The following is a 15,106-nucleotide window of genomic DNA, read 5'->3' as shown; positions in this document are numbered from 1 at the left end:
TTATCAGCAGTAAGTCCCCAGGGATACAGCCCTGAACCAAACATCAGCACATGTCATGACAAAGATGAAGCCCCTTATGCAATACACCTGTTAAGAAAAGACAGGTTATATTGTAACCTGAAGCTGTTGATGGCCTGCTTGATGGTTGCCATGTATGAATATAAACCTATATATATCTATATATAAATATATATAGATAGATATCTATATATAAATATAGATATCTATAAAGATTTGAATCAACTAACAGGAGGAAAATGTCTGACATAAAAACAAGAAGTTACACAACTGGAATAAGAAATAGCAAAAACAAAAGAAACTTTTGAGACAGTTGAAAAGGAATGGTATACAAACAGAAAATTGAAAAGATAGTTAAAACCCACTCAGTGACACTTCATTGTTACTATTTGTTTTTCTTGCAAGAAAGGAAGAAATTCCATCTTAACTTGGGCAATTATTTAATCTAAAGGGACACACCATGTTCAGTCAATTGAACATGTATTTAAATTTGGATGTATTTAAATCTAATGGTACCAAAGCAGAAGAGGGTGAAAGGTTTTAGAAACTGGAGCTGTATATGCCAAGATCCTAAGTGGTCTCAGGACCCCCAGGAATAGCTTTTCATGTGCTGGAATCAATCTGGGTGATTGTGAAGGTCCTCATTTGGTGCAATCAATTAAAATTGAGTGAAAATTAAAATTTCCCTAATTAAGTCTTTAAGCCAATATGGCAAGACCCTTACTGGTTTTGCTTATTCACTGGAAAGTATTACAACTAACAAGCAACTGCAGCTTGAACAGGAAGAAAGCAAAAAATACCTGTGGCCTCAGCTATACTTAAGCCCAAACATGAAATGCATTTGTTATACAGATAGAGGGCTTTATTATTACTGGCTTATAGTCCTAATTAGGTCAATTTCACTCTTCACTCAGTTTTAATTGCTCACATTAAATAAGGATCTTCACAACTGCCTGCAATGATTCCAGCATATTAGGAACTATTCCTGTAAGTTGTGAGATTGCTTGAATTTTCGACATGAATTCTTCATTGCTATAAAGTGTGCATCTCATCTCTAATCACAACACCTTCCCATTTCTCCTGGATATTTTCTCCTGTTTCTCATGTCCTCTCATACCCACTGCTGCTATCTAATTCCCATCTGGAATTTGAAAACAATCCCTTGGAACTCTACATTACTCCTCAACAATTTACAACGTGCTGGAATAAGTTTTTAAAATGTTTCCTGTATGATGTCATTTCTCTTATTCCTTGACTTTAAATTTCCTATCATCTTTTATAAACTATCCATTTTGTTTATTCAGGATCATCTTTTACCTCTTTCCCAACATACTTACTCAGACCCAGTTCTTTCTCATCTCATGAATTTATCATGGCAATATGCTCCTTAATAGTTGGTCTCATTTCTCCCCTTTTCAGCTAGATTTTTCCCTTTCATGGAGATACCTCCACTTGCTGATTTTGATGCCCTCCCTGATAAATTTCTCCCAATTTTTTCCATCCCAATTTAATTCCTTTTGGTCTAAACATAATAAGGCATTTAGTTGATACTAAGCATTTTTTCTTAAACTTATTTAAATATTGTAAAAATCAATTGGATGCAATTGAATACATTTTTACTTAGGGATTAACAGAAAGTTGGATACACACAATTTATACTCTCTCTTCTTAGTTATTGATTATTTCAAAAAATTGGAAGAGTCAAGAAAATAACAAAATGAATAGTCATGTACTCACCCTTCCAATGTAACCATTTTTGTGTTTTGCCTTATTTCCTTCAGATTTTTCATGTATAAAATCATTCTATGCATATCAATCTGAAATTTACTTTTCAATGTCATGTTTACAGTGTATTCATGCTAACCCATACAGGTATAGTTTGCTACCTTATTGCACAAAATTGCTTCAATAAATATGCCTCAATAAATAAATACATAAATTTCTAAATAAAAATTGCCTCAACAAATAAATATTTATTTACTCATCTCCTGTACTCATATATATTTATAAAGTTTCAAATTTTCATCTCTAGCAAAAATACTGAAATGAAACTGTGTACTTTTCTGCTTGGTTATATACCCAGAAGTCAAATTGCTAACATTTTTTAGTTATATGCATCTTCATCTTGACTATATATTACCCAATTTTCTTTGACATAGGTGTACCAATTTATGCAACCAATATTGGCATAGAATTCAGATTGACCCATTTCTTATGAGACTTTCAAGGCTATTTTTTTGCCAATCCGATTTGTATACATTGACATTTTTGCTATAAGAATTCAGAGGGCATTGTTGAATGGCAGAATGAAATTTGAGATGTCCTAGGTAATAGGTAATTGTAGAAAAGTACAGAGAAGCTGCAGCTGAAAAATGAGTTGGTATTCCAATAGCTTCGGTCAAATTCAGAGTATAATAAAACTGCCACAGAAGTTGTAATGCCAAAAGAGTGAGCAGAGTTGACAAGAGTCCCACTATAAGCTCTGTCCACTTTAACATGAGGCAAGATTATCCTGTTTAGCTGGTGGGTAGGTATTGACCAATCCACCTAATATAGACTTTGGCCAAGTTCTTGGGTTATTTCACTGCAATGTGAGAAAAGCCATCAGGATGCATATCATGCATTCTGGGAGAAAAAGAATTTTCCACAGCAGAATTGATTCCAGAAAAGTATTGGTAAATGATCTGTGCTCTTCACTATTCTTCTGTGGATTACAGGGGTTTCTGAAATTAATTTTTGTATAATAAATAGAGAAGAAGAAGCTATATCCAGAGAAAGGAATAAACATTTTAAATTATTCAGAAATTTATACATGATATGGGTCAGCAAGAAATGAATGGCTGGCTTTGCAAAAGATACCTAATATAGGGACTTTTGTTTTTTTTGTTGTTCATCTTAATAAGCAATCCCATTATTAAATTCTGAAAGACAGAGTTTCATTACTACCTTGAAGACATAACTATTGCTGGTATGTAAGTTACTACCTTTAGGCTTAATGAGAAAGTTTTCTTCTGAGACTTTGGAAAAATCAATGTCTATCTTCAAAATCAGGACAAGGATGGGGAATGGAAAGAACAGAAATCACATGAGAAGGAATTTGTATCTTTATGTCCCATTAAAGTAATGTTTACCATATTATGCTGAGTTACAAGTGGGAGTTGGGGTAAGTAAGAAAAAAAACCATGTACAACTAAAGTTGTTCACTAATTTCCATAATTAATTCATAAGGTACCCAGCAATTTTATAAAAATCCATTATTGTATCATTTATTATATGCCTGTGTTAACTAAATGCCTGTAGAAGGAAGACTGTAAGTAAAAAAGTAACTCATGGCAAATTTTAATGACATTTAAAATTTTCATAAGTTAACAAACCACCGCATACCATTCATTTACATATGGTATTGTCAGTGACTGTTAAGATGTTCTTAATACATTTATATGTTTTTCTAAGTCACTAGTAGAGTTTTTGACTTTAATAAAAAGAAGTCAAGCTCTTTTTCATAATATCTTGTAGGTTATTAACTGTGTGAGTTCGACCTGAATATTTCCTTCCCAGCCACTGGCTATGAGGAACTTACTGAGTGAATGATAAACTCAAACTTCATACTTTTTAGGAGAAGCATATGGCCACGGAAATTGCTGCTGATTCTTTGGGTGAAGAACAGAAGGGTTATGTGTTCAAATCCATGGTGGGAATGACAGACAAGTTTTCCCCATGAATTGATTGTCTTGACCCGTGGCTGTGTCTGCCTGCCACTGAGGAAGGGGTTTTCCTGTTAAGGATCAAGGAGAACTGGGGAGAGAAAATGCAAATCTTTTCAGGATTGCATTGTGCACACCAAACAGACCTTTCTCAATGTGGTTACTGTGTAAAAACGAGAGAACATTTCTAAAGAACACTACTCTGTCTTGTAACCTGTGACCCCAAAAAGTTAGCAGAATCCACAAACTTTTCAATCTACATTTCCTATATGTTGTCTGAAAACCTTGAAACAGGGAAGATAAGAAACCCAGAACCAAAGCAAGGAAGATTCAGTGTCTTCTTGTTTCGTGGTGTCTTGCAACACAATCACCAACACATTACTCTGAAGAAACAGTGTAAGAAGAATAAGGAACATACTATAGCATATGCAAAACCTTTGGCCAAGAGAATGAAGGAAACCAAAGAAAAATACCAGAAACAGATTGCCAAAAAGAGATTCAGGCTGTCCTCTCTGAGAGAACTTCTACTTCTAAATCTGAATTTAGTCAAAAGGAAAAACCTTTTTAAGATATATAAATTTAAAAAACCAGACAACCTCTAAAAGTTTTAAATAAATAAAAATAAGTCAAAAACACATTTAGACTATATGTTCCTTATTCAGCTGAGTCCCAGGAGTTCTTGCTTACAAAGGAAATGTACTATGTGGTTCTTTCTCCTAAATTAGAATCCTCACATGGAAAAATATTTTTTAAAAGAAAAATAAAACAAAAGAAAACCAACACATGATTAAGTTTCAGAATATTTATTGCAAAACAGCAAATGTTCAAAGATGATGAAATGACTCCAGTTGTTGAAGTACTTGAAAGAGTTAAATCCTGAAGATCAGTTTTTCAAACTTAGATAAACATTAGAGGGAGGACTACAAGAAACTTAATAACAAATGTTGGTAGCTGCACATACATATATTTGTATATTGTTTATTTGTATAGTGTGTTTGCAAAACAGCAAGGAGATTAGCTTTGAGGGAGTAGAAGGGAAATTAATTTGGGGGTTGGAAATCCTTTTGGACTAAAAGAGAATGATCAGATTATGGAAATCCTTAAATTATTATGTGTGATCTTCACATTACAGAAAAGTGAGAAAAAGTCAGATAGTTTATTGAATGAGGTACTTAGATTATGGGTGATGCCAGAAAGGAAAAATAGGCAATATGTGTCCAAGTATTGGCAAGGAATATAGAATATGCAAATTCTCATGCATTGATGATAGTAATGTCCACAGATACAGCATCTGGAGGTCAATATGCCTGAAGGTTAATTTGCCAGTACTTAGGCAAATTAAATATACACATAATTAGGATCTGGCTGTTTTAACCTTGGAAAACACACACACACACACACACACACACACACACACACACACAGCCCTGGAACTTGGTGAAAAGATTCTCTAGAAGAAATGAAATGAGGAGTCATTTGGCAGCACACACACACACACACACACACACACACACACAGAACCCTGGAACTTGGTGAAAAGATTCTCTAGAAGAAATGAAATGAGGAGTCATTTGGCAGGCACTATACTTCCTGTGATTGAGGATAACCAAGCTTGTTTATAAACTTGAGAATAAAAGGAGAATAATAGCTTTTCATCTTTTTTTTGTATTTTGTACGTCTATTATCTTCTGACACTTCTGACAAAATCCTTTAGGTCTTCTATGATTCTGTTAAAAAATACAATTTGGTATTGATCATAGATGTGCATATGTATGCCAGGGGAAGGATGTTCAAATAAATAATCTATAGTCAGCATGAGGAACTGACCACCAAGTGGAAAACACAGATGCTTTACGTGTTAAAGAAATAACTTATTTTTCTCCCCCAAATGATTCTCCAGCATCTGGGAAGGACCTCTGATAATCGTGAACTCCTACTGTGTGGCAAGGCTCTGTGTTGGATGCTTGAGCCATTGAGTGGATGTGTAGTCCAGACCCATCTATTTTTAGGGTCTATTGAAAGAGAAGACAAGAATTCATCAAAATTATATAGAGAATGTATAATATGTCAAAATACGTTCTACTCTCATTATATACAAAAAGAACAAATAAAGACAATATTCAGAGAGAATAGCAATGGTATTATACTCAGGTACTCTAGGGACAGAGTGGGAAATAAGGAAATTTTCATATATATTTATGGGACACCTTGTTAGAATAATTAGGAGAAAACCCAAAACAAACCAGACAAAAAATGTTTCTTTGGTCAGAAGTCCCTACACAGTGAGATTAAAATGCTAGCCAATGGTGCAAAGTGCAGAAGACCAAGTTGATCATCTTCATGGAACATGCTCTCCACACTCTTAACGGAGCTTCATTGAATGGTACAGTAAATGCTATTCTTTCCCTACTTCTATTGCCAATCAGAGTTCACATTTGGGGGTTCACACTCAGTTTAAAAACATCAGAATCCATTGGGTTTTCAGGCGGAAGAATGCAAGTCTTTTATACGTACAGGGGTTGGTTAGTGTTGAGATCTCATTCCTACTGTACATCATGTGGATTGGTTATTCTAGCCCTTAGGATTGCTGTCATGTAATACACATCCAGTTTCATCATGTTCTTCTCTAGTTTTGCTTTGATTCCTGCCTTTGCCCTGAACTTCTAAATTCTGTTCTTCAGTGCTAGTCATAAGGTCTAGGACAAAGCCACCTGCCCTATCTTCTCCAAACTCCTTGCCCACTTGCCTGACTAGAACTTTTGCCACCTAAAATACAACCATCTGATATCAAGACACCCACTAGGCATTTACAACTGCTTGCTTGCTTCAGATTTAAGAGATTTAACATATGATTGGAATCCTGAGCTCTGGTATCCAGTTGCCAGATACTGGCTCAGTCACTGACTGTTTGACTTTGGCAAATTAGACAAAGTTCATGCACTCCAGTTTTCTCATGAGCAAGATGGAGGCGATAATGATAGTTTCTATGCAATTAATTTCTATAAGGATTAAACACATGCAAAATAGGCAAAACAGCGTTTGGCACATAGTGACTATAATTTTGTTCTCTGATCACCATGCTGCTGATCTAGGTTGTCCTGAGGAGGCCACCTGGTATTCAGTTCCCATTTATTCCAACTCTCTCATGCCTATTTGCCAGGATAACTGGCACCCCGGTAGATCATATTCCTGCTAGGAGTTGTGTCACCTGGAAAAATAAAAGTTGTGAAATCATCAGTAAGAAATAAAGACAAAGCCAGAAATTAGATTTAAAAAGGGGAGTACCTGATGGGTCCTCCAGCCCTGATAGGAACTGGGACTGAACAACTGAAAAAGCCCCAATCCTTCCAATCCTTTATTTAAGGGGAAGTACATCAAAGCTTTCAGTGTGGCAGGGGTCTTTCAGTAAAAAGTTTCTTCAGTGTTTGGTGGATTACGCACATCTCCAGGTGGCTTTGTTTGAATCTAATGCTGTGAGCTAAGGCAGGGCACCAGCATGATCTGGGTTTTCGAAATGGGGAATTTCACCCAGGAGTCCTAGAAAAGCAGCTTCCCTGCCTTAATGGCTCAAACAAACCCATAATTTTTAACAGTTCTCAACACCTATTAGTTTTGATTATAAGTTACAATACAATCTAATAATTAAGTATATATGTGTTTAAAAAAGAGCTGTGTGACTTTTATTACAGTGTTAACACTATTTTTAAAAAGCTCTTTTTTAAAGGACTTTAAATGTCAAGAAATATAATGACCAGTATTCCATGAGTTTTGAATCTCAAGCATTCATAAATCGGAAACAAATATTGGTTCAGTGTCCAATGAACATATGGTTAGTGAGGTAGGGGTACTTGCTCCCCCTGAAATCTAAAGGGTTTCTGTAACTCTGGAATATTTTGTTGGGTACAAATAAAGAAATTGCTCATGTGTACACAAGTGTGCAAATCTAATATTCACCTTTTGCGTAATGCTCTCTCAGCTCACACTGGTAATATTCCCCCATCAAGTGCAAAAAGAGTAGGTTGGGTTGACAGGGAAAGGACCACCTTTAACTAAGGAATACAAATGAAAAGAAGGAATATAATGTGGGTGGTAATTGAATGATGAACTAGATCTTTATAAAGAGCCTTCACTTTGTCAAAAGATGATAGGTGCCGTTTAGTACTTTGTAATTGCTTCTCATTAAAAAATTGCAAAAGAATTGTCAAGTGAAGATGTAAGATCTTTCATCATCTCAAAACATTAAGTTGCTAAAGTTAGCAACTTATAAAAAGGTCCAATTTCTTTTTCTCAAATATTTTTCTAAAATATCCCCTATAGAACCAATTTTTAAAATTCTTCTTCTTACCACCATTTATATTATGTTGTAGTACATGGAGTGCAAAGGTTCAAAGAAAATGTTCAGTTCAGAACTATATATTCTAAATCAAAATTAAAAGTGCAAATCTGTATCTATCCATTTTTTTCTTTATCCAATGACCACTTTCCCTTTCAACTCTTCAGGTAATTTTCTTCTTTTGTTTTCATGAATAACAAAATTGATCCAATTTCTTGGTAATAGGAAACACAACAATCAAATATGTAAAATGTCTTTGTTTCTTATGTAAGATCTGAATAGTCACCTGTATCACCTCTAGTCCAATATGATGACCTCTAATTTCGTGTGACCATTAGACACATGGAATGTGATTGGTCTGAATTTACTTAGGCTAGAAATGTAAAATTCACAATGAATTTCAAAGACTTAGGACAAAATAAAGAATATAAAACACCTGATTAACAATTTGAAATGTGTTGCATGTTGAAATGGTATTTTGTTATATGGTGCTAAATAAAATATATTATTAAAATGGATTTCATTGGTTTCTTTCGGCTTTTTTTTTTTTTTTTTTTTTTTTTGAGGTGCTGGGGATCGAACCCAAGGCCTTGTGCTTGCAAGGCAAACACTCTACTAATTGGGCTATCTCCCCAGCCCCTTGGCTTTTTGAAGTGTGGCTACTAGAGATTTTTAAATTTAAAAACTCACCATGTCATAGGTGAATCTTTGTGACTTCCCTTTTATTTCTATTAGACTACACTGATAGAGACTACCCTTATATTTTTTCTAGACAGACTTAAAAATTATTGTGATTTGAAAAAAAATATTTCTACCAGTGTATCAAGGAATGATATCACCCTGTTATTTCATATCCTACCCCATATTTATAGCTGAAGACATAAAATTATTAAACAGTTATTGTCCAAAAACATTACTGCACATGCAAATTGGTACTGTCTAAAAAAAATTGAATGCCAGACAACCTGAGTTCCAAACTCCTGCCTGCCTCTAGCACTCCAAGCAACTGGCTTCCTTTGACAGGTTATTAAGCCTTCTTGTCAGATCCTGTACCCAAATTCTTTGTATTCCATAACACTTGTTTTCTTCAGGCCTTACTCCCACCTTCTCTCGGATTCCGGGGCACAAAGATCTCATGGGCCACATGTCCTATGCCCATGTAATAATTTTTGCATAAAAATAAAAGGAAATCTCTTCAACTATGTTATTTGTACTAATACCTTCAGAACTAGATTTACTGACAATGTTAGGTAGTGGTCATCCAGAACTTTATATTTCTCTATGGGTATATGTGAATTCTACTAAAGTGTATTCATGTGATGCAGAAAGCCACAAAGGGGAAAGTACTTGCGGATCTTTCTAAGGGATATGTTTTGTGAGTTAATACTTGATTTTCATAAGACTCTTTTCCTAATGACTTAAAACTGTTTGGTAGGCAACTGTGCTCATCAACTCTACAAAATGGGCAATCGATTTCATTATTCATAGTAGTTACAATGCCCAACCTTATGTAACTCTCGCTGATACTTCCCATCCCCAATTTTTAAGAGGTCGCTCCCTATTCAGAAGGATGACTAAGATTTGAGTACTTGAGCCCTATCTGGGATAGACTGTACTACAGACACCATGTGAACTGGGAGAGAGTGATTGAATAGAAGGACATTTTCTCCTTCTATGGAATCAAAACCACAACTCTTCAGTAAAGAATTCAAACTTAGGTAACATAATTGGGTCAATACTGTAGGATACACTTTACACCTATATTAATACTCATACCCTAATCTGAATTGAGTCATTGTGAATTTAGGTTGAATACAAAATCCTCACTGAATTTGTTTATTTTGTTTATTTCTTAGAAGTTGGTTTTCAAACCCTGCAGTAGATCTACTCAGTATTTCAAGACTGCTAAAATTAGTATGGTCAAAACTTTAGATTTTATTCTGAAAAAGGTCAAAGACATAGCACAAGCAAATTGGCATTTTAACTCCCCACCCCCTACAAAAGGAATTTTGGAGTTGGACTTAACTCTACATATTGTCTTGACTGGAAATATTTTTATAGATTAGGAAACGGAGTGCTAAGAAGTTATAAGGCTCAGAGTTGGACTTGCCACAGTTAATTCAGACTTTTGCATCTCTGTCCAGTGTATTGTCTTGTTTATCATGCTACATTTCTTCTCTTTCATATAGTAGAAGTAGTAAAAGCTAGAAGTGCATTTTTTTATTAATGCAAAATAGGGGATTTTCCAATTTTATTCTTGTAAATGGACAGTAAATTTTTATTTGCATTTGATAGCAAATATGAGCTAGCAGAAACTTAGTTTGCTTATAATAATACTGTAATTCTATTACAAGTTACTTGTTTTAGCAAATATACACAACTTCCTGCAGAATTAGCTGAAACTATTTGGTTGCAGTTCCTGAACAAGGTGTGTGAATGGATTTGATGTAACGTAACAGATATAATGGGTGGAAATCATTATTTTTTGAACCCATGGGAGAGTAGGAATGAATTTAAGGTTGCACACAGAAAGTAACAGTCAGTTGACAGTTAAGATGGTGAACTTTCCTATCACAGAACCGGTTCTTTTTCTGAACTTTGATTCCAAATAGCGTTATCTGCTGCCCTCTGGTGGTCCTATGAAGCATTGTCTGGGACCACAAAAAAAGTAATTTTTACCCCTTCAATAACAAAGAAAATAAAACTTGCCATTTCATAAATCAGTTACAGATTTAAACAAAATAAAGTAAAATTTTACTTCTGAAATTATGTATATATATATATATATGCACACATAAATCTACACACATATATATATACATGCATACTATACATATGTATATACATACACATTATACACAGACATATATACATATGTATAGCATATATGTGTGTGTGCATTCAATTATAAAAGTTTAGAAATATGCACATATCTTTTTAATTCAAACTGATAAGCTGCTGTCTTTCATTACATTTGATTTTAATTTTGGGCAGATTTTCATTGAGTTTGTTTCAATTTTCAGCACTTAAAAACATTCACTGGTTTTTCTTGTTGACCCTCTTGTTTTCTCACGACATGTGCTATTCCTGATTTAGCTTTAATAATACCTTTTCCCTATGATTTGTAAATTTGCATTTCTTCCAATAATGCCCCAAATGGCAAGCCAAAGTTCCAACTCTTCGGATCTTTCCTCATGTTAATTAGATCTAACAAACAGCCTAGTGGGTGTTGACTGTAATCCCTATTTTTACAATAAGAACCAATTTGAAGAAAGTTTCTGAGAATTTGGTAGATTATAGCGCCGGTAACTGGCTGTTTGGAAATTTGAGTTGGTGCAAATGGAAAAAGAAATGCAATTCTCTGTCTACAAACATTAATATCACCTACAGACAATAACCATTTCTCTTTTCAGTATATTCACAAGAACTTCAAACTCATGTATAATGTTCTATCTTTCTCATAAACTCATTTCCCCATCTTCATTCTCCATCATCTACCTACTAACCAAGTCAGTAGTCTTCTATTTGATGCTTACCTTCTCCTTATCCCTTTAGTTCATAAATTATCATGCCCTTTTAATTTTGAGCTTTGATTACTCCTCAATTAGCTTCCTGCCCTGCTCCCACCTTAAAGTAGACCCATACACAAAGTTCAAACAGCAACTTAAATACACACTAGTTCCTTCCCATTAAATCAGCCCCTATACCAATGACAGCATGATTCTTTCATGCACAAATAAAATAATGAAGTTTTTTTTGTTGTTGTTTTGTTTTGTTTTGTTTTTGGTACTGGGGAATGAACTCAGGGGAACTCAACTACTGAACAACATTCCCAGCCCTATTTTATATTTTATTTAGAGACAGAGTCCTATGCTTAGGGCCTCACCTTGCTTAAAGTTCCTCTATTTTTCCAGTTTCACTTATTATTCTTCATCCCCTTCAAATCTAGTATTTAGTTCCACTGCTCAGAATAATCCCTCCATTCCTTCACTCAACAGAAGTTTGTCAAGTGCTAATTTTGTGACAGATTCAAGGGGTACTGGGGAAAGAGCCTTAAGAAATTTACAGCCTAATAAAGAAACAGATACTGTGTTAACCATTGTTAAGTGTTGCAGAACAACAGGGTTCACAGAATCTAAAATCGCTTAAGAGAGTTTGAAAATTCTTCAATGAAACAGTAATGAGCTAAGTTTTTAAAGAGAAATGAGTTCCTTATCAGATTATGGACACAGAATTTCTAAGTAGAACATAAGATTGCAAAATGTAGCAATGATCAGATCAGGCAGTTACAGGTGATAATTTGAAAAGCAGTTATGTGACTTTAGTCAGCAGAGCAATTGGATTTGTGAAAGATTACTTTCTCAGCAATTTGGAAGTGTGGAATGGAGCAGGTTAAAACAGGAAGTAAGAGAGTTTATAAGGAAAATTTGGTAATAGTTCAGGAGGGGATGACGAGTGTCTGAACTAGGAGACTGTAGGCATAACAGTAGATATTAAAAACTTTCCAGAGGCCAAAATTGCAATGTCACTTCTTTAAAGGTAGCAACGTTTTACTCACCAATCACTCTGTTAATTGTACTTGAGATAATTAACTTAATAAGGGAAAAATTTATATTTTGGCTCACAGTTTCAAGGGTTTCAATTTGTGATCTCCTGGCCCTGTTACTTCGGGCCTATAACAGCACATACATCATGGCAGGAGCCCACAGCACAGGAGATCTGTTCACATCATGGCATCCAGGAAACAAGAGAGCACTAGGAAGGACCTGGAGCCCTAATATCCTCTTCAAAACGCACCCCTCACTTCCTCCCACCAGGTCCCACCTCATAAGGTTCCACAGCCTCGAGATGGCACCAAGCTGAGAGCGTAATACATGAGCTTTTCAGGGAAACTCCAGATGCAGACTATGGAATAACCCAACTACAACAATCCCTGCCTCAAGTAAATGTTCAATAAATGCACATGGGATTCTGGGAAGACAGGAGTGTCAGTGGGGTTTTTTAAATCCTCCTTAATCTCTCTTAAAAACAGACACAATATCTATTCTCAGCTCACTCCCTTCTTCCAAGTTATTCATTCCCTAAGTATTTGTTCTTTATCTTGAATATATTTCATCATTACGAATATTAAACATATTATTCGTACACATCTGTTACCCCTAAAAGATAGTGAGCTCTTTAAGTGAGCTGATGTCGTTTCATATTTATCTGTGTTGCTTCCATGTCTAGCCTTGCTTTTCTGTCACTTTGTTGGTAGTAAAGAATAATAGCATTTAAGAATATTCATTCCTAAAATGAACCATTAAAAATTGATAACAGGGACTGAAAATGTTGCTTTGTATTCAGAGTGCTTGCCAGTTGGTTTTATAATCAGCACCAAAAAATATTTTTTAAAAGTTATGACAATAGTAAATGTAAATTAAACTTTAAAATAAGTAAGGTTATACAATATCTCTAAAAATGACACAAATACAGCACAGGATAACATTAATGTCATCTAATTGAAATAAAAAGTCTAGAGAGAAGTGGAAAAAATAATTTATTGCAGATCTTTTACACATTAACATTAAACATTTATACATATATTGAGTGTGCTGATATGAAAGACTAAATTTAAAGACATTTTTACACAAAAGTAGTTGCACTGAATTTTATAAAGATAGATGTTAATAAATTATCAGACACATTTTTTAAGAGAAACAGGCCAATTACTCCAACAGGAATACATTCTAGGTTGAAATCAGACTAACTATTCTGAACACGGTGCCCTGGATAAAATCATATCCTTCTAAGTAAAAAAAAGGAAGCTCATTTCTAGAAGTGAAACGTCAGGAGTGGCTCTAATCGCAGTACCCAGCGGTGTATTTCCAGCTTTATTCTTGGACACAGCTAGAGCCCTTGACCTGTAGCCCAAGCTAATGTGACATCTCAACGTGAAAAAAACAGCTTTTTATAACAGTTGCATGTGGTTAATGCAATTTTATATAAGGGATACAATAGAAATGGTAGCATTATAGAGGAATTATGATTGTCATGTGATCTGAATGACCAACCGAACACTTTAAGAGCAGAAATTTGTATTCTGTGTTTCCAAAAGGAAATTACCATACTTCAAAATAGTCACTCTTGGCAAGGTATATTCATTCTTACTTTGGAAGTCTGAAAAATAAATTGCATTTTTTTCCTAAAACTTAGAATTCACTCCTTTAGAAAATGATTTCTATAATGCAAAACACCAACATGATATAAACTTTGTTCTATGTTATAGTCATTAAAATATACATACACATATATATATACACATATATATATATGAGGCATCGAACAGATTTGGTAAATCATTTTATATATATAAATGCTCAGTTTCATTTAATTAAATGCAACAACTATTTATTGGGTGCCTACCACTTGCAGATCACCAGCTTAGGTAATGCTCACAGTAGATTTTAAGACACATGAAGTTCACATCATCCACATCAAAAGTCAAACTTTAGAGAGTATACTGAAACTTTGAAAATAATCAAAAACAGAGCTAAAGATGAATAACAGATAGTGCAAAATACATCTAGGAGAAGTGCTTGGGATAATCAGAGAGGACAATGACATCTGTGTTCATAGGGGGGCGCTGCTCCTTGGCTTGGTACATAATAGGAGACAACAGAATCCTGATCTGCAGTTCTTTTTATCCTCCAGTGTGAGATTCAGTTATCATCCTGATTAGTTTCCTTTAAAAAGTGGAAGAAATGCAGAATTGATTTGTAGTGATAATAAATCTTGCAGCATCTCCTTAAATACATTTTTTCTCTCTCTGACCAGTATGCTTTACAATCATATCTACAGTGTCTGTAAACCACTGGCAATACAATTCAGGGAAAAATTATTCTTAGGGTCACCCAACTAAGATGACTAACACTTGAAATATAGTTTAGTTTCCAGAAAAACATCCATGATCATGCCAACCTAATAGGCAAATTATTTAAAAGTAAAAACAGTTGAAAAAATAAATATTTAAACACTTGGCATTTCATTCCACTTGAGACTTGTTCTACTC

At 34.6% G+C, this 15,106-nt stretch overlaps 1 protein-coding gene across 2 annotated transcripts in view; it reads right to left on the bottom strand.

Annotated features, from left to right (window-relative positions):
• Window positions 1-13,577: 13,577 nt before the first annotated feature.
• Window positions 13,578-15,106, bottom strand: part of Gucy1b1 (guanylate cyclase 1 soluble subunit beta 1) — a 43,283-nt gene continuing 41,754 nt past the window's right edge. For both annotated transcript variants that reach the window (XM_047567494.1, XM_047567495.1), the window contains exon 14: window positions 13,578-14,780. In XM_047567494.1, the coding sequence (XP_047423450.1) occupies window positions 14,757-14,780 (24 nt within the window). In that variant the 3' untranslated portion in view covers window positions 13,578-14,756. The remainder of the gene's footprint in view (window positions 14,781-15,106) is intronic.

This window comes from Sciurus carolinensis, chromosome 10, assembly GCF_902686445.1.
Source record: "Sciurus carolinensis chromosome 10, mSciCar1.2, whole genome shotgun sequence".
In the NCBI taxonomy this organism is placed as follows: Eukaryota; Metazoa; Chordata; class Mammalia; order Rodentia; family Sciuridae; genus Sciurus; species Sciurus carolinensis.
Note: the sequence above shows the minus strand (reverse complement) of the source record. Positions and strands in the feature narration are given on the sequence as shown.